We start from the raw sequence: 26637 nt of genomic DNA on the forward strand, positions 1-26637 counted from the left end.
ACGTTACGTACGAGAGTATGCTCGATTATAGCAAATTCTGAAATAAAAGGTGGAAAATACTTTGGAGCGCAAAGGGTTATAAGCTCTGCACTCTGCACGTCGTAGATGCTTGTTCACTAGAGACCAGAAGGTACTGGTTGTTCCTTACCTTTTCGTTTCTGTCAACGTGTCAGAAGGATTCTATTCTAACTTGTTTTATTTTGAATAGTAATTCAATTACTAAACCGCGGGTTTCCGTGCAACATACAAATTTACTGCGTTGACTGCAAAGTTCAAGAACTGCATTTTATTTTTAGTTGTTTGAATCAGTTGAAGGTAATGCAGCAGTGTGTTTGAACTCTTTAAATATTTGTACTATATCGTAGTTGTTTTGCTTTCTGTTTTGTTTTTTTTCGTAAATGCATAAAATCCGCAGTCTAGTAATTACTGTCGAACTTAGACCATTATGCGAGTTACCAAACTCACTTACAAATCATGAACGAAGTAAAGTATATGTAGTGTTGAGATCAAGTATGTATGTAGTAAGTAGAAGCGATATTATATAAACAATGTTCGAAGAATTATTTGATTTAAAATCCTTCGATCTGTTTCTCTTTTTTTCTTCTTTTCTCAATGTTTATTTTGAATAGAAATTAGGATTACTTTATGAAACGAAAGAAGAATTTCTATATTGAAATTAATGAAGTACCTTCGCAAGTGCAATAGTTTTCTGATTTCACACCATTGTTCTCGTTCGCATCAAAAATTTAATTGTTTAATCAAGCTAATAATACGCTTGTCGAATTTAATTGTTATAGCAGAATCGCTACATGCAAACGCTTGCTAACGTGTGCTGAGGTTATGGTTGAAGGACATCTCTCGTATAATTGCATAATATCTGAATGATATTGGCCAAGCATCAACGTATTCATTACATAAATAGGAAAAATAGTAGATATGTTCATAATACAAATAGAAAATGTGGATGAATGAAATGAATAAATTATGAGTAAATAAATGTGTTGATGCTGTTATGGTCTCGTTCAGGCTGTTACACGGGCAACGACCTTAATTCTCCTATTCAACATATTTTTTTATCCTCGTTACAGCATATTTGTTATCCACTAGCTTAAAGATTTTTATTAAACTCTACCCTGCGCAATAATAATCAAGCGTCGTCTAATTTATAATCTGGAAACTGATAGTTGACGATATTGATTTAATGGCATAATATTTAGGAATCCAAAATTATTAAATGATAGTTGACGATATCGATTTAATGGCAAAATATTTAGAAATCCAAAATTATTAAATGATAGTTGACGATATTGATTTAATGGCATAATATTTAGGAATCCAAAATTATTAAATGATAGTTGACGATATCGATTTAATGGCAAAATATTTAGAAATCCAAAATTATTAAATGTTAGTTGACGATATTGATTTAATGGCATAATATTTAGGAATCCAAAATTATTAAATGATAGTTGACGATATTGATTTAATAGTAAAATATTTAGAAATCCAAAATTATTGAAACTTTAAAACATAAAAATACAACGTTTATTACAAGCATCGAACAGTAAATATAATTTTCTAATAACATATTTTACGGATCATTATTATGCAACTTCAACTTCATCAAGGTTTTAGATCTAGGATTTCAGATCAAACCATCATCTTCGATAACTATAACGATCGAATTCTACGAAATGAACTTTTGTACTAGATTTTTCTTCATGAGTACGTATTGAACGTGACACTATCACTGAACACGGGACATTCGGGAATACAGGAGCGTCAAACCTTATCCGTCCTTCTGTCTAATTGATACAATTTCCTTGTATAACGTGATAAACTAATATCTTTTGTCATACGGTTTTATTTATTATAAAGGAAACGAACGATCTCACTCTAAAAATATCTTACTATCCTCAGGTTTCCATTCTTGAAGAAACAATTTACTTATTTATATAATATATATATATTTTATATATTATATATAATTATATTATATAGTATATATATTTATATATATTTTATATATTATATATAATTATATTATATTATATATTATATATTATATATATATATATTTACTTATAAGTTAATTATCTAGGTTTCGTGTTGACGTTCAACCATTCGCACAACAACGGATCAAGCCGCAGCAACAAGAAACGGATGAGAACGAACGTGTTCAACAAATCGCAGTGCTATAAGTAAATTATAACTTCACTGGTGATGCGAAGAAAAAAATGCAAATTTATTCGTTCGAATGTTTTATTTTCGTTACAATTCACTGGCGCAAACGCTGGCAATGCCCTAGAACGACGTTAATATTAAATTAAACAAGACTGTAATTACGTAAATAAAAGAGCTAACGAAACAGTATTACAACACGAACTCGTTCGGATTCGTTAATACTGTTCCACCGGCGTCTAATCCATCCAACCGCAAATTCGTAGAAATATCAGCTGGTAACTTTAAAGCTAAGTTCGGCGAGGTCAATGTTTATCCTCTGAAATTGCAATCCTTATCGCATAAGACCGTTCTCGGTCGGAAATAAATAATAATACCTGAAAGAAACAATATTTAACAAACAGCAACAAATAGATTACTTCGACGCGTTCCGACGCTGTTAACCTTTTAGGTACGGCTAAATTCTGCGCGAAGCTATTTCTCTGGACGGCAGAGTCTGATGCGTACTGTACAGAGTCTGATACTGTATATTCTGTCTGTATATACAGAGTGTCCCAAAAATGTCTCGCAATCCGAAAGTGGCGGGTTCCTCGGGCCATTTGAGGCAACTTTTTCCTTTACAAAAATTTTCTCCGAGGCACCGTTAACGAGTTATTAACGAAAAATAGTGACCAATGAGAGGCGAGCTCGGCTGGCGCGAGGCGATCGAGCCAATGAGCGGAACTGGGCTCCGCGCGCTGGTTGGCTGGGCCGCCTCGCGTCAGCCGTACTCGATTCTTATTGGTCGCTGTTTTTCGTTAATAACTCGTTAACGGTGCCTCGGAGACCATTTTTGTAAAGGAAGAAGTTGCTTCAAATGATCAGAGGAACCCGCCATTTCCGGATTGCGAGACATTTTTGGGACACCCTGGTAGACTGTTGTAAATCGATGCGAAGACAAAAGAAGTGTGAAACAACGCATACGAAGACGATTATTTGATTCAAACGATGAGCGAGTGAGCTACTAGAGCAAACCACTATAGTGGCGCGTCGTGCCTAGAAGGTTAAAAACAGCGCTCGAAGCCCGCGGAACGCTCTCCCACGTTTCCTGGATCAATTTTATCAGCCGACTCGTTAAATTCGAAGGAAGCACAAAAGCTAGGACAACGACACGGCCTGCAGAAAGAGAAACGAAAGCCCTGATCACCGGCGACACCGACGCAGAGCTGTCGACCTATCGCTGCGACGCATCTCCTAACGTGCATCATCGTCCGACATCTTTACCCCTACACTAAGCTGACCTAACAACTATACACTCTAAGCAATCCTCCTAGCTTCGGAGAATCCCTCGAGACCTCCGTCGAGTAAAAACCTAACTATCCCCAGCGAACCCTTCATCTCTTTCTCTTCTTCTTCCTGCTCTTCCACTCGTTCAGCCTGCCATACTTCTCCATGGACTGGCCAATCACGTCCTCGACGTTGCGCCAAAATTCGACAGCGTCGTTATTAGACCGACGAAAGCCGAAAGAGCTGGGGAACAACCAGGGGAACGCGAAAGTGACCATGCCAAGGATTCCAGCCGCTAGAGCGGTGAACGGGGCGGCGGCAATGCTGAAGAACCCGTAGTGCAGAGGGTTCACGTACGTGAAATAAGCGAACACGGATGCTATAGACTCCATAATACCGGTAGGGGACAAGTCTAGGTCGTCGTCGTCGTCGTCATCGTCGGATTGGCTGGACGCCGGAGAGGATGTGGCAGTCAAGCTCGTAGGCGCAGCCGAAGAAGAGCCGGAGCTCTGACTGTTCAGCGCCTCGCCTTCCGGCTGAGCTACAGACTGTACGCCAGGGTCGTCGCTCGACTCGCCAGCTGCTTCGACATCTGGGGAAGCGACGGAAGTGTCTGGATTATCGTTCGACAACTCGTTCGTCTGTTCTGGAGGCTCGACCGGGGTCGCTTCGCTGGCTGGGCCAGAGCCTAGGATGCTAATGTGCGTGCCTTGGTAGACCTGCAGGTTGGAACCATCGGTACCTTCGGACACAGAGGTCACCGGGTCTTTCAGGGGACCGTGGCTCTCCTGAGAATCGGCCTGGTAAACGGGTAAACCAGAGTCGTACTTGTCGATTGACTCAAGATTCTCGTCGACCTGGTCCAGAGGCGGCGGCGTAGGCTTGTACGTGTTCGAGTTGAACACGTGGGAATTTATGATGATGTTCAGGTCGGTGCAGCCGTCCTTGCTCTGAACGGTGTTATTGATACGGGTGTAGGAATTTATGAGAATCGTCGGGCATCTTTGATCGTAGGTGACCAACGGAGGTTGGAGCTCCGCTTGTTGGTTGGGTACTTTGGTCTCCTCTTCGTGCGAAGTGAAACCTATGTGAACGTTGGGGCCTGGTTTCGCGGTGGGGGAAGGAGCTAACTGCGTCGGGCCGACCGACGAAGAATAAGGTTCGATCGCTGGAGATGCCAGCGACCCGGGTCGACCGTTGCTCCCAGGTCTTCTGGTCGCAACTACCGTTTTGTTAGGCTTCCGCGAGTCGCTGTTCGAAATATGAAGAACGTTCACCTGACTGATCTGGCTTTGAGAACTGCTCTGGGTTTTGTTTCTGAGGGACGCGTTCCCTAACCAACCAGAAGGCCTCTCGGTCGTGTAAACCGGCCGAGGAGCGAGAGTGTAGACCGGGTTAGGTCCGAAGCTCTGAACGGTGCTCGGCCTCGACGGTTTGTTCGGCTGCAGGTTCTGATAGACCGGGTCGAAGACCACGCTGACTGGGCCGTTCGCCTCGTTACTCTCCAGAATGTGGCTACCGTTGGTCACGAAGGCCGGGATTTTCAACCAGTGAACGATCTCTTGGAGATCGGGGCTCGCGACCGGCACAAGGTGATTGCTAGCCAGCTGAGAGACCGGCTGCTTCACCGTCTCCTCGGGCTTCAGGTCCTCCACGAGTGAGGTATACTTCTCGTAATTCTGATAGTCGCTCGCGGTTTGGATAGCCCCGTTCGGCCAGTTCTTCCAATGCAAAGGCCTGGAAGCGTTGCTCTTGTTGCGAACCTTCGAGCCGTGCTTGCTCGCACCTTTTTTGCTCTGACTCGAATGTGGACGGACCTTGATTCTGTTCTTCGAGTTCGGGGGCTTCGAGCGACGAATCGAGGCCCGAGGAGGCGGCGCCGGGCTCGCAGCAGATTGGACAGCCGAAACCACGCGATCGCCGGCTTTCGAGGACGGTTTCCCGGCGTTCTGCTGAGTCAACGAGTCGGTGATCTTCCTGATGGCCGCAACGTGATCGAACTCGATCGCCGGCTCGACCTCGGCGCGGTTCGCGAGCGCGATCTCCGCCGCTCGGTCCGGGAATCCCGGATCGCGGGCCGAGGTCGGAGCTTTCGGTGAATTGTCAAGAACGATTTCCGTCCTTCTCGGCGACCCGCCGTCCCCTGCGGAACCGTCGAAACGCTTCGAAACCTTCGGACCCAAGGATCGAACCTGGCCGAGCTCGTGACCGGACTTCGAAGTGAAATTGCGCAAAACGGACGGGCCCTTTGTCCGCCGAAAGAAGTGTCTCAGTCTCGGTGAATCGTTTCGATCCTCGTTCCCGAATATCTTCGACGGTCGCTGGTTAGACCTAACCGGTTTCTCGGAGCTTTTCGCAACGGCTGGGAGAGAATTGTTCGATCGAACTTTCGATTCCTCGACGCTAAGCGGTATGAATCGGTTTCTCGGCGATCGACGAATTAACTGTTCCGTCGACCTGTCGACACTTACCTCGGGAACGGTAGAAGTATGATTAACGTTATCGTGATAGAGATTAATGTATGGAACTCTGCTAATTCCGGAGTTCCAAGTGTACCTGATGTCTTGAGTGTTCGCCGGGGTGCTGGAGGGTTTCCATTGGTCGGCGATCGGTTTCGCAGTTTGCGAAGATTCACCTGGAAAATCGAAGAATTCGATTGAAACGATCGTTGACGGCGAGATCTCACAATTCAGCGATATTGGAAACAAATTTTCAAAGATTGCTATGCTAACGGATCATTGTTTGAGCCGTTTATTTTGAAAGTGGCATAAGTAACTGTTTCAAAAAAAATCGAGTTAATGGTAACACTAATTACAATTGAACGGTATCTTTTCATTTTAAACAAATTTGCAATCAATTAGTTGAGAACTATTGAGATTTGTTCGAGAGAAGTTTTGCTAATTAACGGTATAACAAACATGTTTATTTTGAAAGTGGCGTAAGTCGCTGTACTCAGGAAATTAATTACGGGGCTTAGTGTAAAAGAAATAGAAACGTGTGATAAGTGTGTGTGTGAAGTATTGTTTTGAATTATCTTCAGTATGTTTAAAAAACTTGTGATCACTGGACTTATTTTTATAAGTGCGAAAGAATAGTGCAGTTTTGTAAATTATATTATAGTGATGTGGCGGCTACCTCCAGACCCGCCAGCAGATGGCTATAAAATGTTTTATAAACTAACGTTAGATGAAAAAGATGAGTTTCTAACTTTGGATTTGTCACCAAAAAGAGGAAGACCTAGGCGTTATTCACAAATAGAAATGCATCCGTTGTACACTGGATCTCGTCCTGTTTCTTCAGCAAAATACAAAGACACGATGAACTTGCTTAATTATATACCCCCAATATACCACAGTTATTTGAAAAATTTGAAACAAAACACGATTTCCGAGGACTTAATCACTCCTATCGATGACGAAAATTAAATTGAACTGATGTATTTTCATATAACTTACTTATACTTATGTTTCAAAATGTACTAATTATTTTTGTATTTTATGAATATTAAAATAAAAAATACTGAAATCAAACCTTCATATTAAATATGTTCATGGTATAAATTATTATTATATATGTAATTTATTCAACAATTTTAGTAAATCACTGTCCTTTCAAAACATCACTTAATTATTTATACTTACTTATAATCACGTGACTTATAATCACGAAATTATTTATACTGAGAAAAATATCAGTATCCTGAGATAACAAATACAAGTAAATCTTCTCGAAAGTTAGCATCCATATTTTTAAACGTGTTAAAACGCAAGCCCTTAAATATATCGACTTCAAAACAAAGTGACTTATGCCACTTTCAAAATAAACGGCTCAAATACGCGAAGAACTTGCTTGGAAATACGCTCTAATGTCTATCCATTTAAGTTGCATACTAATTAGAAGGTGGTGGAACTATTTGCAGTGCCTGGCAACAGAAAATAGTCGAACTTTCGCTTGATCAAAATGTATGGATTAATAGGGCAATAATGTTTGAGATATAGATTTATCTTCTGTTAGTATATTGTTTGGTGGAAACAAAAGGACAACGCGAGATCTGGTAAATAAAGGTAGAAGGTCGATTTGTGTTCTTTAGATTTTCTAATATTCTGATGGAAGTTCGTTTTTGATTCCAGAGGATGAAAAGAAACACTAGATGTTTGTTCATTTGATGCTCATTCAGATGCTCATTTGTTGACATTAATTATGTGTTTACGATTGAAACTGAATCGTTATTCTGATTCGATGATCGGATATTATTGGAGATGATTACTTAGAAACGCGAACGATTTGACGATCAGCCTGAAAAAATTGCGAGACGATTAATTCCCGACGAAGAAGGAAAGTTCCTGGTTACGAAATTGAATTTTGTAACATTGTGGAAGTAGAACCGGAATCGAAGCAGGCGTAACGGGCGCAACAATAGTTCCGCTTAGAGCATTGCAAGTTTCGTTAACGTGCAATCTGCGTTCGGTTCGATTCGTGTAATCACGTGTCCCGTGACGTATTTCCCCCGGGCATGGCTCTCGACACGATAAACGTGGGGAAATTGTAATCGACAGGAAACTGTTGCTTCAGGGTAGCACACTTCCACTTTACGATGAAGAGAAAATTACAGAAGCACAAGGTTCGACGACTTGCCGAGAGTATGATCGCGATTTGTAACTTGGAAATCGAAAAGATCAGCAGCTCACATGGTTATTTAGAAATGTATGGCTGAGCTTGCAAAGCTTACGGCTCCAGAGTTTACAAAGCTGAACGCAAAAAGATTCGAAAAGCTCGACGATTTGAGCTTAATTTGGAAGCTTAATATGCCAAGAGACTAATTGTAAACGGTTTAATAAATTGAAATGGAATAAATCAGGAACTGGAAAATTTGTCCACGTTGGGATCTACTTCAACGAGAAAGGGGATGTTTTAACAAAAAAATGCCACTGAACTGTATAAAATATATTATATATTACATATAATATTTTGTAATTAATTATTATAGTAAGTAATAACTTACTATAATATTATTACTATTATTATTATTATTATTATTGTATATATAATAATAATATATAGTATAATATATAATATATTTTATAATATATGTATATAATATAATACAATAATACTGTATTAATTAATTTTGTAACAATGCAACCCGTAAGGCGTTCATAGCTTAATAAATAAACAAAAAGCTGGAGAATTTGGTAAACTGAAATTTTCGAGAATTTACAATTTCAGTTTTTCGAAGCTTGTAACTTTACAGATCTAAAAACTCGAAGAATTCGTAAGCCTGGTCAATTTTCGATTTAAGAACATTGTCGGGTGGTTCACACACTTGCAAGCTCGGATCTTTCGAGAGCTCAAAAGTTTCGAATTTTATGGAGCTCGGAAGTTCAAGGTGTATAAATAACCTTGCAGAAAACCAGGAATAAATAGTTTCCAACGAGCTCTGATTTTCTTTATTTGGCTTCCGAGCGGAGATCGCTGGCCAAAAGAAACATCGAAGAAGCTGAAACATCGCCCGACCTCTCCCGTTCACACCAATTTCCGCAATCTAGCAGGATCTCGGCAGGGAATCATCAGCACAGATTGCAAAGCGCTTCGGTTGATTAGAGGCTAATTTCGATGCTTGAATCGAGACTTTCGCGGAAATCGACAGCATTCGCGTCGACCGAATCGCGACCGAACGAACGGTGGCCCCTCCCCGACGACTGCGTTCTCTTCTTTTTTTCGCTATTGCAACCGTTTCCTTCGGTGCCGCTTCTTTTCAAACACCCGTTCGATCGAGGGGTCAGGTTCTCATCGGCGGAATCGCATTTTGCATCGGCGAGAAATCGCGGAACTTACCGGTCTTCTGCGGCCTGGCCCCGCCCGAGCCACACAGCAGCAGGACCACCACAATCTTCACCAGATTCTTCCGCATTTTGGCACTGTAACAGAAAATTAAAGCACTCTTGAAACTGCATCTCCATCTTCGACTGCTTAACGCATCGACGGCCGCGCCGAAAACGTCTCAAAATTTCATAGAATTAAAGTATCTTAAACGATTAGATTAGAAACTCGCACAAAGCAAAGTTCTTTGACATCGATTGCTATTGGATTAGCAACTATGTAATTGCCGATTTCAGTTATAGATGTCTCTCACTCCCATTTTTATGATATCCGTAAATGTTAGATTATAAAATTATTATTATTATTATTATTATGTTATTTTTTATTATCCGTAAATGTTAGCAACTGGACAAATTGAATGCAGCGGTCAAGGAAAAGCGACCAGAATTGGTCCACTCGGCAAAAATTGATGGATATTGGTTGGGAATCGATGTTACACTTATTTCGATCCCTGGACAACTCCCTTCGTGATAAAACTTTTAATGACGTTGACGCTGTAAAATCTCACTTAACTCAGATTTTGGCCGAAAAGAATCAGACTTTCTACGAGCTTGGAATTTTCAAGTTGTCAGAGAGATGGCAAAAGGTCATCGAACAAAATGGAAAATACATTACAGATTAAACTTCGTTCCAAGTAAAACAAAATCTTTTATTTCATTAAACAAATCGGCAATTATTTAGTTGCCAACCCAATATTTCAACATTCTTACCTTTTGTATGTGTTAATAAAATTCAGAAATTTTTATGGATTAGCGTAGAAATTAAATTCGAAATAATTGCGGAGGTCAAAGTTAATGTGCTGCGGCGCACGGTCGACTGGAAACCCGTTTTTCGTAACCAGAATCAAATTTTTGGAGATTTACTTTGCGAAAAATTTGTTGCATCGATAAATCGATACCTCTTCCGCGCTTCAGGATCCAAAGTATTGGCCATTTTAAATAATTATGCGTGCGTGCAGACGTCTGAAGACAACGTTTAGAAATTCAAAGCTAAACCAATTGTTCTGACAACTTATTATACTTAGCATGAACTAACAGGTTTAAATGAATGTTTTCATTAACTCTGACATCATTCTGAAGACAACATTTAGAAATGCAAGGATAAACTAATTATTTTAACAACTTATCGCAGAGCACGAACTAAAAGAATTAAATGAACGTTCTCGTTAGTTCACAAAATACAATTTGGTTAAGCCTATGTAAATTATAGCATTAATATGATCGACCAACTCGATGACTTTATTTTCGGTTTTAGATATTGAACACAACTGTGATCTTTGTTTTTGTACTATTTAATTTGTGCAAGTGGTCCGTACTTTCACCGTTTCATAATGTCCATATGACACTGTTGAAGTAAGAAAGTTGATCTGTTTTTCAGCACATGTTCCCGGTGAGCTGAAGCGATTTCATCAAATATGGTCAAAATCGAATAGAAAATCGCAATGACTGCTTGCAACTTTAATCGCGGTACACGCGAAAGTAATTTGATATTTCGCACTTTCACCAGAAAAGTAAATAAACCTGCTTAAATTCTAACTTTTCTAATGATTATCGATGGGAGGAAGTCTTGTTACAGTGTGCAGACAGATTTCAACTTGTTGATTTTAGCTTAGTTAAAAGACATTTAACTCTTTGCACTCCGCTGTCCCCTCTCGTGGGACATCGTAATTCTAGCATATCACTCGGATGTCCCCTCTCGTGGGACATTCAAGTTTATTAGTGGTTACGGGGAATTGAGTTATTTCAGCGCAACTTTTTCAGACATGCGTGTTTCCCTGAAGTTTTCTCTTGAAATGGCAAATCAAAATATAGTAAAATTACTAAGATATATACAAGAAATGTCAGCAGGTTTTGACGAGAACGTCAGAGGCGTGCTCACGACGGTCCGAGCACTTCAAAAGCGCCATTTGAAAAGAGCGATAAGGCAAGTTTGTAGAAGAAAGGTCGGTATGCGAACATAGCACGCACCGTATAGTGAGATTTATAATCATAAAATCTGGAGGAAAAGATTTTCAAAGCTGAACTCAGTCTGGTTTGAAGCGTCGAGCGGTATAGATAGATCTAACGAGCGAGAAAATCGGAAAAGTGATTCTTCTCTTGGTAAATAAATTGTTTGGTAAAAGTTTTTTTGGTAAATATCATCTTGTGAGTTAGTAATAACGATTAGAAATTTTCAACCTATGTATTTATTCATATTTTTTATTAGAACAATGGCAAAACGTTGAAACACGAATGAGTCTCATGACACAAGTAGTAATGAAGATGAGCTCCAGGTAGACGTTTATACAGATATGTTAGAAAGACTAACTGTAGAAGGTTTTCTTCTGCAGTTAGTCTATCATTTTGATAGCAGCAATAGTGATATCGTCCAAGCAACAAGGCGACGAGAGAAAGAGTTCGCATAGATAGCGATTACAACAACAAAACAAAATTATAAAACAAACAATAACAAAATTATAAAAAATAAAATATTGATTTTTTTGCAAATTTCTCGATTTCTGCCAAATTCATGTAAGTCCAATATCATTATAATATGTTAGTTAGTTCCAAAAGCATACTAAATAATACGATGGTCGGTAAATGCCCGTTTCTGTCGGAAAGTGGCGCTGAGTAGCTGGTAGCCAACGTCCAGAATGGTTCAGAGTGCTAAGGGTTTAAAACCTTATAACGTTATCTGAAAATATAATGTTATCTGAAAGCCTTCAGATTCGTTCTACGTGGAAATCACTCGTACAAAATAGCCTTTTTTCCAGTCAAAGCAGAAAGAATCGTCGCAATTTTCAAATTTTTCGTGCTCGGCGTATCAAAATCTACAAGAATCACGTCTACTAATCTTCGAAAAACAAAACGAAGTTAAAACTTACACAGCGTAATTGAAAGAAATCTGAAATACCAAAGGTTCAAAATTTCTGCTCGAAACGGTCCTCTCTCAATCGATTCGATCCCGAAGTTCGTCGTTCCCGAGAGAAATTTCCCTGACCGTCTCTAATTGCCGTCGAAATCCGCCATAAAAGCTTAGTATCGTGAATCTGTTCGACGCAAAAACGCGAAATGAGGGCAGAACAATAACTACAAATGCCGCGCTGAGAGAACCAAGGTTCTGCAAACGTGCCGAAAATTCTTCCGCCCTGATCGACGGAAGAAGCGTGACGCAATCGTCGACGCAGATGGTTCACAAAGAATTTTCAAGTGCAACCGCGAGACGAATGTTTTATCGTCGATTTGCGAACGAAGGTCTCGATCGAGGCGATCGTTCGTATTCGATTCCCATACATCGATCGCTCGGGCAACGACGCAGGTCGCATAAAGATGGGAAAATTTGCGGCCGTTTGGCGAAACGTTGTACAGTTCGAACCGTTCCGGAAGACCAGATTAAACTGATCCATCGATATATTCGAACAGATCCCTTATTTGGCCCGTGATTCTTTATTCATCACATATATAAACGTGTCTGCGTACTATTCTTTTTTTTATTACCTATCTCCTTTTAGCACGCGTTTCCTTCCTCCCTCGATAATTATGTGACTGACGCGTTTTATTCCCCTCTTAATAAATTCGGTACGAATTAGTTACCGAGCTAGCTAATTAATTATAAGTTATTATATACATAATATATAATTATACATATATATATATTATATACAATATATAATTATATTGTATTATATATAATATATAATTACATAATATTATATATATAATATATGATTTGATTAATTATATTATATAATATAATTAATTAAATAATACATATAATTTATATTATTGTATAAATTATAAATAATCGCAGCTAATTAATAATTACAGCTTTATTTAATATTTTACTTCAATTCACTCTCCTTTATTATTTCTCTATTTCGCTCCGACTTTTGACCAGTGTTACATGAAATAAAATTTTGCTAAACTACTTTAATTAATAATATTCTAAAAAATTACCAAACAACAAATGTACATCGGATTGTGTTCTTGTTACAAAAACGTAAGATATCAAGTTACAGAAAGACATCAAAAAATTGAAGAAATTTTCTACATTTAAAATGTATCCGCTGCATTTGAAAGGTATTTCGAATAAACGTACGAGTCGGTGATATCAAATTGAAATAAAACGACGCTTTTCTCGAGCAGAAAACACATTTCGTTCGCACAACTGCATTACGCAATTCCGTCAACGCATCATTTCACCGGAATCAAACATTATTTACAGAATTATGCTCGGTTACAAATTTTGTCTCGACACGCCTGTATCTCGCTTTTCCTAACATCGGAAAACATCGTAGCTGAGTCTCCATGAGAGAATTCGATGCCCAAGGTCAACGGTAGACCTTGACCGTGGACCAGGGCACACGGGTGCGGAAAGAACCATTCCCGTTTAACGGCGATTAACCTACGCGCCGCCGTTGAACCGTTCGAATCTGAATAACGCTGTAAAATCGTCGCTGCTTCGGCCGTTTCTTCGCTTCCCTTTTTTTTCCTGCCGTGCCGTTGCATTTTTCAGTCGTTGATAATCGTGTCCAGTAACGGTACCGGGTATCGGTCTTTTAAGTCCTCGGTTTGCATGCGGCGACGTGAACGGCGGCGGCGGCGTCGGCCACGGGGTCGACCATCGTGTCAGAAGACATTGTACACGGTACACGCATGCATATTGGATTGGCAACTAAATAATTGCCGATTTGTTCAATGAAATAAAAAATTTTGTTTTACTTGGAACGAAGTTTAATCTGTAATGTATTTTCCATTTTGTTCGATGACCTTTTGCCATCTCTCTGACAACTTGAAAATTCCACGCTCGTAGAAAGTCTGATCCTTTTCGGCCGAAAACTGAGTTAAGTGAGATTTTACAGCGTCATCGTCATCAAAAGTTTTAGCACGATCGAAATAAGTGGTAATCCGATGGCGCGAGATCAGGGCTATATGGTGGGTGTAACATCAATTCCCAACCAATATCCATCAATTTTTGCCGAGTGGACAAAGACGTGCGCGGCCTAGCATTGTCCTGTTGGAAAATGACACCTTTACGATTGACCAATTCTGGTCGCTTTTCCTTGACCGCTGCATTCAATTTGTCCAGTTGCTAACATTCACGGATAATAAAAAATAACATAATAATAATAATAATAATTTTATAATCTAACATTTACGGATATCATAAAAATGGGAGTGAGAGACATCTATAACTGAAATCGGCAATTACTTAGTTGCCAACCCAATATAATAACAAGCATTTTGTAACAGCAAATGCGTTTATGCAGATACATTGATCGCACAGATTTTTCATATTATTAAAATAAAACTGAAGCTCTACCGTCGAATATTATCGATGTGTCTCTGACAAAATGTTGTATTGATTCGGTTCTAAGTGCGATAAATTAATAAGGTACAACATAATCAACTAAACCTAAAGGAATAACAGACTCTTCGTTGAAACTTTTGAAACTTCATCGGAACTTTGATTTATTTGTTATCGAAATAACTGTTTCATATGCATATGTTAAATTTTGACGTATTGCGACAATATTGTTTTCTTTTAATCGATAAACGAATCTTTTAACATCGAAAATTATAAACAGACTCTACTTTTGCATATTTCGATTCACTTACAATTTCGATGCGATTAATTAATTTTTCTTATTAATTAATTATGCGATTAATGCGAATAATTAATTTAATTAATTAATTAATTAATTTCGCCTCGATTCTATACAATTTTTACAATCGTTAGATCAACAGTATAAACAGTATAAACAGATTTTAATTTCATTTCATGGAACATTTCAGTTAACTTACAATTTCGATGCAATCAAATAATATGCCTAGGTTTTATACAATTTTCATAATCGCTAGATTAACAGTCAAAGTGTATTAAAAGATCCACCCACACGATTGATAATTACCAAAGAGAGAGGTTGTGTGTGTGGGGGGGGGGGTGGGGGGGGGGTGTGTGTGTGTGAACCTTTCGAAATATTGATTTCTGCTATTTTGGGATTCATTGCAACGTGCGTGAAATAAAACTAAAGAAAAATAACGACAGATAATAATTAAAAATGGAAGAAGTGAACGTTCACGGATAATGAAAAATAACATAATAATAATAATAGTAATAATAATAATTTTATAATATAACATTTACGGATATTATAAAAATGGGAGTGAGAGACGTCTATAACTGAAATCGGCAATTACTTAGTTGCCAACTCAATACATTGCACAAGTCCGATGCGACTGACCCGTGTATCATTTCTAGGCGTACCGTTAGAATGTTTAATATGTGTCGCAAATGACAGCGCCGTTTGAACGATCGCCCGATGAAAACCGCCGCAAAGCCTTCCGTCACGGTGCCTCCTCGCGGCGGGCCGCGTTTCCAGCGAATTTCGCGACATTATCGTTTCGTTCGGTTCGCTTGTCTTCGGGGTCGACGCGTTTTCGAGGCTTTTGAATTTTCCCGGACGCTTGTCCGGCGAGCCATTCCTCGAGCCCGGGGGGAGGGAAGAAGGATAAATAAGAAGATGATCGAAGGAGATGATTTTGGGAAGGACCGTCGTCTCGACGGTGACGAATGAGGTGAGCTGAGAACATTATCAAAGCGATCGCAGTATAGTGAATGGTGGCTTAATGTGCAATTTGCAAGAGCGTAAATAAGAGGTAGGAGATTGGGAAGTTTCGAGGCGATGCGATTTCGTAGTATGTTAGAAGATAAGGAAAATTATGCGATATTTGAAAGAATTATTTTAGTGTGATTGAGGAAATGAGATAAGTATTTATAATAATAGTATAGTAATAATAGTATCAATAACGATTTTGTTCAAGAGGTATCTATTTCGTTGTTTTTTGGAGAAGAAAAGAAGATGACTGAAGTCGTAATAAAGAGCCACCCCTTGTTACGTCACACTTGTAATAAAGGAGCGAACGGTACAGCTATTATGACGTGTACTATATTTTTCGTAAAATAGATCATAGTAATGAAATAAAAGAGACGAATTTAATTTTAATCGGTTAGGTTTGCCTAGGATCTCTTGCCAGAAAGTTCCTTTTATTTTACTTTTAAAATTACCTTTTAATTAAATTGAAAATTACCTTCGATTTTACCTTTAAAATTACTTTTTAATTAAATTTAACATCAACTTTCAATTAAGTTTAAAATCACTTTTCAATTAAATCTAAAATTACCTTTTAATTAAATTTAAAAGTACCTTTAATTTAACCTTAAAAGTTACTTTTTTAATTAAGTTTAGAATCACCTTTCAATTAAATTTAAAATTACCTTTCAATTAAATTTAAAATTGCCTTCCAATTGAATTTAAAATAACCTTTCAATTAAATTTAAAAAAAACAACCTTTTATAATTAAACTTAAAGTTACCTTCTAATTAAATTCAAAATTACCCATTAATTAAATATAAAATTACCTTTTAATTAAAATCAATATACACGATGTGAACGCTTAAGAGGTACTAAACCTTTAAAAAAAAAAATTATTATACGGAAAGAACTTCTGGGACGAGAGAAACACCTTTGAACACCTCTAGATCCTAAAATTCCTGAGAAAATTCAGTTCAGCGAAACATGCTGCAACAAGAATGAATTTTTAGAGCAAAACTCCTATCATCCATAACACAATCATCGCCCTAAAACCAAGAAGCAAGAAAGACATATCGCAATTATTTAACCGGCGACGACGGAAACTACGAAAAATACACTGATAAAAACTACACCGAAGTAGCAAAGATACAGTGGCAAGAAGACAACGAATACAGGAAATTGCGGACTTTCCCATACACCTTTCCAGTCGATTGACCGATCCGCCGATTCTCGATTAATCACCTTTCCCTGGCCTCCCATGTTTTTACATAAACTTTCGATCAGAGCGCGGAGAATTAAGCCGCCGCAAGCCGTCGCAGTTCCGTTGAATAATCGTGGAGAACGCGATCAAAGCGCATCTATCAGGACGATCTATCACGAATTTCCCCGGAATCGTTGAAGTTCGCGTGAATGACAGGAAGGATCTTACCTGGATCGAACGCTCAAGGGCCACGTTGAAACCGCATTTAATCACCGGACACACGGATAACGAACGCGAGAGATAAAGAGACGGGAGAAACTGAACCGCGGGTGCACGGCGGAAGCGCGGCGCGAAATTATAATAATCGATCGATGCAACGGGTCGCGGCGGGTCCCGGCCGGAAAATAATGGGAAGATAAGGGAACTGTGATAAACACACGAGATCGCGGGAAGACGATCGAGAGTTCGAGGCGCGGCGACAGACTGAAGGGACGCGAACAGAACCGCGAGTGTCGTCCAGGTGGACGATCTTTCGACAATGGTGCACGGCTGACTGAGTCCTCGCCGTGAACGTCGGGGAAGGCTGGCCGCGTGCACGCAGCTGGCCACCGGGTAATCTAGGAAGGTGGAGGAGAAGGCGCCTCATGCACGAGTCATCGGGAACCCGTTACTCTGTTGGATACGAACGAGATCTGCTCGGGTTGAATAACCTTCGCGCGATGCCGGGCTTATGCTAAAGCGTGTATAATCGTGACTACCTTGGCCGATCTGGCCGGGAACTGGGTGAACCTGGCCACAGCCACGGGGAGGATCGGCCCAACGGCGAGGCGTCCACAGGGCGCCGGGCATTTCTCGGTTCGCAGAACGACCAGCACCGAATGGGGCCCGCCGCGTCCGAACATCACCGTGCGACTCGGCCACGCGTTTTTACGGCCGCGGCGAGAATTCTTCGACACGTTTCAGGAAAATTCTACCGTGTTTTTTCCGAACAAATCGAGCGGCGACGGCTATTCTAGCTGAGATGGAATGGGCACCTGATTCAGAAATTATCGATGATTTTATGTGACTAGGGCTGTTCTTAGGGGTAATTGTTTTCGGTAGGAGGATTGTCTGGATTGTTGGAAGAATATTTTACCGGGTTTTTGGAATAATATATATAAATATATTTATATTGATTTATTTATATAAATATATTTTTTGGAATAATATTTTATAATATCGAAGAAACGCGGAGTGGCACCTTCCGAATTATTGACGATTTTAGCAGAGCAGGGTTTATTTTAAAGCCGGTTATTTTCAATAGGAAGATTCTCTGGATTGTTAGAAGAATATTTTACCGGGTTTTTAGAATAATATATATTTTTGGAATATATATATATATATATATTTATATTTATTTATTTATATAAATATATTTTTTGGAATAATATTTTGTAATATCGAGAAAACGTGGAACGGCACCTTCTGAATTGTCGATGATTTTAGCAGAGCAGGGTTTATTTTGGAGACGGTTATTTTTGGTAGCAGAAATGTTTGGATTGTTAGAGGAATATTTTACCGGGTTTTGGGAATAATATATATTTTTGGAATATATGTATATAAATATATTTATATTGATTTATTTATATAAATATATTTTTTGGAATAATATTTTGTAATATCGAGGAAACGTGGAACGGCACCTTCTGAATTGTCGATGATTTTAGCTGAGCAGGGTTTATTTTGGAGACAGTTATTTTTTTAGTAGGAGAAATGTTTGGATTGTTAGAGGAATATTTCACCGGGTTTTTGGAATAATATTTTATAATATCGAAGAAACGCGGAGTGGCACCTTCCGAATTATTGACGATTTTAGCACAGCAGGGTTTATTTTAAAGCCGGTTATTTTCAATAGGAAGATTCTCTGGATCGTTAGAAGAATATTTTACCGGATTTTTGCAACAATGTTCTGGATCGATCAAGAAGTGTCTGGATTGTTAGAAGAACGTTTAATCATGATTTTGCAATGACGTTTTATAATATCAATAAAACAAGGAATAACACCTTCTGAATTATCGACAATTCTAGCGGGATAGGGTTCATTTTAGAGCCGGTTATTTTAGACAGAAGAATTTGTCTGACTTCTTAGAAGAACATTTTACCGGGTTTTCGCAATAATATTTTGTAATATCGAGGGAACGTGGAATGGCACCTTCTGAATTATCGACGATTCTAGCAAGGCAGAGTTTATTTTAGAGCCGGTTATTTTCGTTAGAAGAGATTGTTTGACTTCCTAGAAGGAACATTTAACCGGGTTTATGCAATAATATTATCTAATATCAAGGGAACGTGGAATGGCACTTTCTGAATTATCGACGATTCTAACAGGATAGGATTCATTTTAAAGCCGGTTATTTTCGGCAAAAGAATTGTCTGGATTGTTAGTGGAATATTTTACCGTATTTTTTAAGTAATATTTTGTAATATCAATAAAACGAGGAACGGCACCTTTTGAATTATCGACGATTTTAGCAGGGCAGGGTTTGTTTTAGTTGCGATTATTTGAGGTAGGAGAATTGTCCTAGAGGGATATGATATCGTGTGGAAGGACACCGGAAAACGTGGAATTGCACCTTCAGAATTATCAATGACTCCAGCAGGTAAGGAACAACTTTAAATACGAGGAAGATGGTGTCACGTTCTTGTAACGAATTTAAGAAACATCACAGCTTCCTCCGATTTAGATTGAACGTGGAATGGTCCATTTCAATAGATTATGTCTTTTAATTTTTATTATTATGTCTCTTAATGTCGTTTGTCTTGTGAGAACTCATTGGCTCGTTCGAGAAACATGGTACAGTAAATTCTTCCTAATTGACGCTCAGATTGTGCACAAAAATGGACATTACGAAAAAACAGTAGAGAACTGCGACAGAATGTTGTTTTAAATGGGAACAACATTATTCGCGCATTTTTGTAATTCGCACATTTCTGCAAAGTTAACGCTAGATTTACGGAGCGCAAAAACCAGCTGTTTTATATTAATTTATAACGGTAACAATAAGACATTTATTCTGATCTGTAACAAGGGTTGCTAACGAAAGAGTTTTAGAACTAATTCTAATTTCTCGCAGATCTTTGGGGTTACATAAAACCGGGCAGCGGTAGCAAACGAAATAAGAAGTCAAATTGATAGACGATCGAACGATTCTAGAAAATATACACACGTTTTCTAGAGCGATCAGGAAGTTGCTGACCGTGAGAGATAACTTTCTCGAGCCGGTGGACTTCGGCACGGTGAAACAACAATAAAAAAAAAAAGAAAAAATATTATTTCGGAGAATGAAGTCTACTTTATTGGCTGTAAAGCGAATCAACTGGCGATCGATCGAGGTAAACCAAGCGAGAGAAATACGAGAAATGCATGTTTCTTAGCATTAAAGTATTTGCCTACGTCGAACAATTTCGAAAAGTTATGTCTGAGACACATATTCTCGTAGTTTAAAGAGACGCGTTTAGCAGTAAAATAAATTATCGAGGGTCATTAACAATTTAAGAGGTGTGAGACTTTCGTAACGGCTCGACAAGCAGGCAATTTGTGGACGCGAATAATAATAAAAAAGCAAGTATCCAATGAAGTTACAGTTTTATACATCATTTTAGCATGTTCTAAGTTCATGCAAACAATCGTAAAAAGTAAAATAAGATCATCGTAATCGTCGCAGTTTAACGATTGAATAGGCAGATTAGTAGTTTCGTGGAACGAAATATAAATATAATTATATTAATATTTTATATTTTATATATATATATATATTATATTTTAATATGTTATATTATTTATTTTTATATTTTATTTTATTATATTTTATATATGTTATATATATTTTATTTATTTATTAATTATTATTTTTGAGAATTTCGTGTCACTCAAAAGGTTACCCGAACTAGACCTATGATCTAAGATCACGAGAAATAGATCGTGGTTCCCTCCGCGATCACGCAGCATCGACGATAGGAACCGGTTCCGAGAATACCTTCTTTGTGATAGAGATCATCGAACAAGTAAAAACACAGTGTTTGTTGCAAAGAGACACGTCCAAGCCTGTTGCTGTGTACCCAGTGATCCACTTCCGTTTCGATAATACGAAACGGGGAGTGTGGGTGGAAAGCGTTGTAGTAACGTATATAAAATAATAAATATAATAATAATAATATATAATACTATATAATATAATAATAATATATAATACTATATAATAATATAATAATATAATATAATAATAATATATAATACTATATAATAATATAGTATCATAATATTATTACATATATATATTATATATATAATGTAGAAGAAAACTTTCTACAGTTAGTCTTTCTAACATATCTGTATAAACGTCTATCTGGAGCTCATCTTCACTACTACTTGTGTCATGAGACTCATTCGTGTTTGAACGTTTTGCCATTGTTCCAATAAAAAATATGAATAAATACATAGGTTGAAAATTTCTAATCGTTATTACTAACTCACAAGATGATATTTACCAAAAAAACTTTTACCAAACAATTTATTTACCAAGAGAAGAATCACTTTTCCGATTTTCTCACTCGTTAGATCTATCTATACCGCTCGACGCTTCAAACCAGACCGAGTTCAGCTTTGAAAATCTTTTCCTCCAGATTTTATGATTATAAATCTCACTATACGGTGCGTGCTATGTTCGCATACCGATCTTTCTTCTACAAACTTGCCTTATCGCTCTTTTCAAATGGCGCCTTTGAAGTGCTCGGACCGTCGTGAGCACGCCTCTCACGTTCTCGTCAAAACCCGCTGACATTTCTTGTATATATCTTAGTAATTTTACTATATTTTGATTTGATTGCTTGTGCCATTTCAAGAGAAAACTTCAGGGAAACACGCATGTCTGAAAAAGTTGCGCTGAAATAACTGAATTCCCCGTAACCACTAATAAACTTGAATGTCCCACGAAAGGGGACATCCGAGTGATATGCTAGAATTACGATGTCCCACGAGAGGGGACAGCGGAGTGCAAAGGGTTAAACGATGAAAAAGGGACGGAAACCGGCGAGGAAACTTGTTTCGAACGAGCGGTGAAGGTATACATATAGAATCGTTCGGCCGAAACGTATGCGGTCACAGAAATCGCGCTAATGTGGCGAAGTGGAGGCGGACAGTCGCTTCCGGCACTCGGCGACGCGTACGCAAACCTGTCCGGCAGACGTGGAAATCCGCTAATTATCTATTTTGACGTTAACAACGCAGAAAAATGATGTGGCAAACGACGCGACGCCCGAAGGCAGCCTCCTCTCTGCCTCTATAATTTATTTCGCGGAAGGGAACCTAGTTTATTTCTGCTCCTTTACCGTTATTTATGCAACTGGCTACCGCGATTTCCTTCGATGATGCATTTAACACGTTCGCGAAACAACAGTTACTATTATGCGCATTGTGCGATAACAAACTGAATACAATTTCCATTGTATGATAAAGAATCTATCCCTCGGAAAAAAAGATTATTTCAAGACGCTTCTAAATACAACTGTTTTCTTCAAGAACACCGTGTCTCTATAATTCTGCTGCCACTCCGACGATCATCAGTTAACAATAAACGTTTGTTCTTTTTCCTAACAATAATAGTTACTTCATTCGTTTCATTTATTATACAATATATGTCCGTTTGACCAACGAAACAACCAACGTGTTAAATCCCACGATTTGCGAAATGTTTAATCGCAGGAGAAGTTTGTAGAACACAAAGTTTAAACAAGCTTTTTTACTTTACTTTATTTTATTTTTATTTTTTATTATGTAATAATTATTTATTATATTTATATTTAATATAATATATATTTATTATATTTATATACATATTATATATATAATATATATTTATTATATTTATATATATATTTAATATATATAATATAATATATATTTATAATATTTATGTTATATTATAATCTGGCCAGCTGTAGCCGTTAAAGAACGACGAATAGTTAAGTCCTAGCATATGACTTTAATTAATTTATCATATTTCCCGATCGATATGGATAGACAGATACGTGTCTGACGATGTTTTTGCTAGAAAACGAAACCGTTACTCCGTGTTTATCAAATCAGATCTCTCATCTGGAAAGCCTCTTGACGGGTCTAGCTAATAAAGAGAACGATAGATTCGAAGATTGCAGTCAAGAACGATTCAGAATTAACTTACACAATTAAATACGTTTCTATAAAGAGCGGGAGAACATTAGATATACAGTAAATTCTCCCTAATCGACGATTGCCCATTAATTGACTAATTGCCCAATCGATTGTGCAGAAAAATGGACAATTTGGGAAGGGGAGAGACACGATCGTTGGAGCCTCGCGGCTCATTTTTTATAGTTGTTGACAATCGGTAACTACGTAAAAGAACCGCAAGGCTCGTATAATAATTGAATTAAAAACACACAATATAATACGCAAATAATAAAATAAATAATACGCTATCTGAGCGATAATTAGGCAGAATTTCCTGTACATGGCCGACAGTTTATGCAAGGGTGTAAAAAGAAGTTGACTGGCAGTGTTCCGTTGTATGACGAAATCTTTATAAATCAAGCGAGGAAATACGATGTCCTCGATTCAAACATTGCTGGCCGCCCACGTCCCTAGAAAGACGAAACTTGCCAGATGTGGATAACCCAGGGACCGAAGGCCCAAAGAAATAGCTTATTTTATACACTTGGACAAAACAACCGAATTTCCAGACCACCCGTAGTAAGCAATTTCGTTAAAAGCCGTTTCCGTCCTCTACTCAAGTATTTCCTTCATGATCCACAGTTGGTCACCAAATGTCATTTCCCAGTCGTTTTTTTATGCTATGCATGTTCCACCGAGAAAAGGCATTTTCCGGACAATTGTTTGCTACGGCTAATTCTTGGGACACTCGGATTCTTCGTGTGCGTCACCCGAGGGTGCGAGCACTACCTGCGGGCGACCCTTAGTTCGGGGCGGTCACTTTCATAATTTTGCAAACCAATCAGTCAGGACGACCGTTTCCCTCGCTCCTCGCAAGAATTGAATAATCCACAAATCCGACTATCTCAATTTTAGAGCACACCCACACCGAGTTTACCTCCGAGAACACACAACACACAACAGGCAGTCTACCATCAACCCGAACGCAAAACAGTCTATTCGCTGAAAAATCTACTCTGAATCGGTGTTATGTTTGATATTCAAATATATTACAAGTTAAAGATAAAAAAAAGGAAACACAGCTTATTATCCCTACCATCTGAAAAAATCGTAGGGAACCGCGTATATCAAATACGCGGAAAAACAGGCAGGAACCATCATCATCCGGAAAATGTACGAACATACGATATAATAGGAGAACGTGCTTACCGTCCCAGAATCGTAGTCAAACGTGGCTCTATGTGGGACATAGCGGCACTTCTTACGGCTATGGATACCTTTCCCATCTGTTGGCAAACGATGCCTATCGACATTACTGTCGCCAGACCATTTCCATGAGTGTGCACCGCCTGGAAAATAAAGAATGCGTATTAATCTCGACGTTTCTCTCTTTGCCGAGAAGACTTATTAACTCTCATATCCGAGCGTCTCGAACTAATTCGATTGGAATCGTTTACAAGAATACTCGTGGAACGTCGATGTTTCACGAATGTTCGTTCGTTCGACGATGTATACCGGGTGAACTGCTAATTTTCTCAACGAAATTCTTCTCTCTTTGTAATATATTATTACGAATATTATTATTTATTATTATTATTATTATTATTATTATAAATAAATTTATTATTACATATTTATTATATATAATATAATATATATAATAATAATATATAATATAATTACATAATATAATTATAATAATAGCAATATAATAATAATAATAATAATATATATTATTATATATTTATTCGTATATATCGTAATTTATTATTTTTTATTTATTAATTAACTCGATTTTATATTCCGATTAATATAAAAACGAGCCGCGAGCAGAGCAATTATTGTATTCCGACGATATCTTCTTGAAATGATACCCAAATTCTATGATATCGAGTGTTATGAACGTATCCTAACTCGCCTTTTAAAAAAAATATTATATAAATATTATATTATTATAAATATTATATTATTATATAAATATTTGTGCGAAAATTGCGTAAATAATTTTGCTTGATCATTTCTAATGTAATTGCACGAAAGCCATTAGTAACAGTGGAGACTCCCTTATCCGCATGTTTATTTTTTACAATATTCTGGCATCTAAATGGTTTTGTCACCTAATCATCGTATTATTTAGGTAGATTATCACCTGGCAGAAAACTTGAATGAAATTGTTAGAAAATAGATTGTTTTGGTGTCAGGATATTACAAAAATAAACCTTCGGATAATTGTATTGAAAATTATTTGCTTCTTTTTAAGTATATAAAATTATATTATTATAGGTCTTCCCCCCTTCTTCGTTATTTCTGTTAAGTATCATTACCTTAATTGAACTTTTTGCTACTATTATTAATAACAAAATTACTAAATTTAGCAATATTTTCAAGTCTGAACAAAAAGTGTACTTAAGGAAATATTCTAATGGCTACAATTCTGGCTGGAATTCTCGACGAATGTTAAAACAAATATCTATGAAATACAACGTATGAAACTTAATTGTAATGTGTACATGATCATATGTCATGTGTACTATAAGGTACCGAATGACATGAACTGCGAAATTATTTCACTGTCCCAATTAAATACGAAATCTGCATTCTAACTTTTCTTCACAAGAAAAGTCTTTCTCTCTGAAAGAAGAAAGTAAAGTACACGCAATCGCGTGTTGTAGTTAAGTTTTCCTTCAGGCCATTAATTTTGAAGATAAATAAGACAGTCATCGAGAAAATCGACGCGTTAAACGCGTCTCGCTCTCTTTAAACATCGTTAAAATGTTTGTATTGTCACATAAAAATAAACCATCGTAATTAGAACAGTTCACCATTTTTTTTGTTCACAATAAAGACTGATACTTGATAATGAGAACCGCTTATTAATTGACAAAATGAAAAAAAAATTAAAATTGTGACTATACTAGAGTCTTATAAATACAAGGTGTCCCAAAATTATTGTACAAGCGAGAAATGAGAGGTTCCTGGGATCATTTGAGATAACTTTTTCCTCAGCGAAAATCCAATTCGCGGCTTCGTTTACGAGTTATTAACGAAAAACACTGACCAATCGTAGAGCGACCGCAGCCAGCGCTCCGCCCTTTCGGTCAATACCTCGTCACGTCGGCCGACTAACACAGCGACAGTGGTCGCGAGGGCGGGGCGCCAGCCGCACGCGATCGCTCATTGGACACTGTTTTTCGTGAATAACTCGTAAACGAAGCCGCAGATTGCATTTTCGCTAAGGAAAAAGTTACCTCAAATGACCTCAGGAACCCCTCATTTCTCGCTTGTACAATAATTTTCGGATACCCTGTATAGAACAATTCCGACTTCTCGTTTGTAATAATGGCACAA

The 26637-nt window shown here is 38.0% G+C and overlaps 2 protein-coding genes across 3 annotated transcripts in view; both read right to left on the reverse strand.

The window, feature by feature from the left end:
- The window catches only part of LOC117224738 (uncharacterized), a 49018-nt gene that overhangs the window by 6167 nt on the left and 16214 nt on the right, over positions 1 to 26637 (reverse strand). Inside the window, exons 3-5 of one of the 2 annotated variants that reach the window (XM_033477851.2) lie at positions 24499 to 24638; positions 9283 to 9365; positions 6004 to 6082 (exon numbers count right to left, since the gene is read on the reverse strand). In XM_033477851.2, coding sequence (XP_033333742.2) covers positions 6004 to 6082; positions 9283 to 9365; positions 24499 to 24602 — 266 coding nt within the window. In that variant the 5' untranslated portion in view covers positions 24603 to 24638. Of the gene's footprint in view, positions 1 to 6003; positions 6083 to 9282; positions 9366 to 17330; positions 17681 to 24498; positions 24639 to 26637 lie in introns of those variants that run through there. The other variant, XM_033477852.2, reaches the window with a different exon arrangement.
- Positions 2245 to 5999, reverse strand: LOC143260818 (uncharacterized; the record flags this gene model as incomplete). The annotated part of the gene is made up of 1 exon (XM_076527432.1): positions 2245 to 5999. A coding segment is annotated over one exon (2445 nt), but the record flags the coding sequence as incomplete, so codon positions are not given.

Source organism: Megalopta genalis, unplaced genomic scaffold (genome assembly GCF_051020955.1).
Source record: "Megalopta genalis isolate 19385.01 unplaced genomic scaffold, iyMegGena1_principal scaffold0020, whole genome shotgun sequence".
Classification (NCBI taxonomy): Eukaryota; Metazoa; Arthropoda; class Insecta; order Hymenoptera; family Halictidae; genus Megalopta; species Megalopta genalis.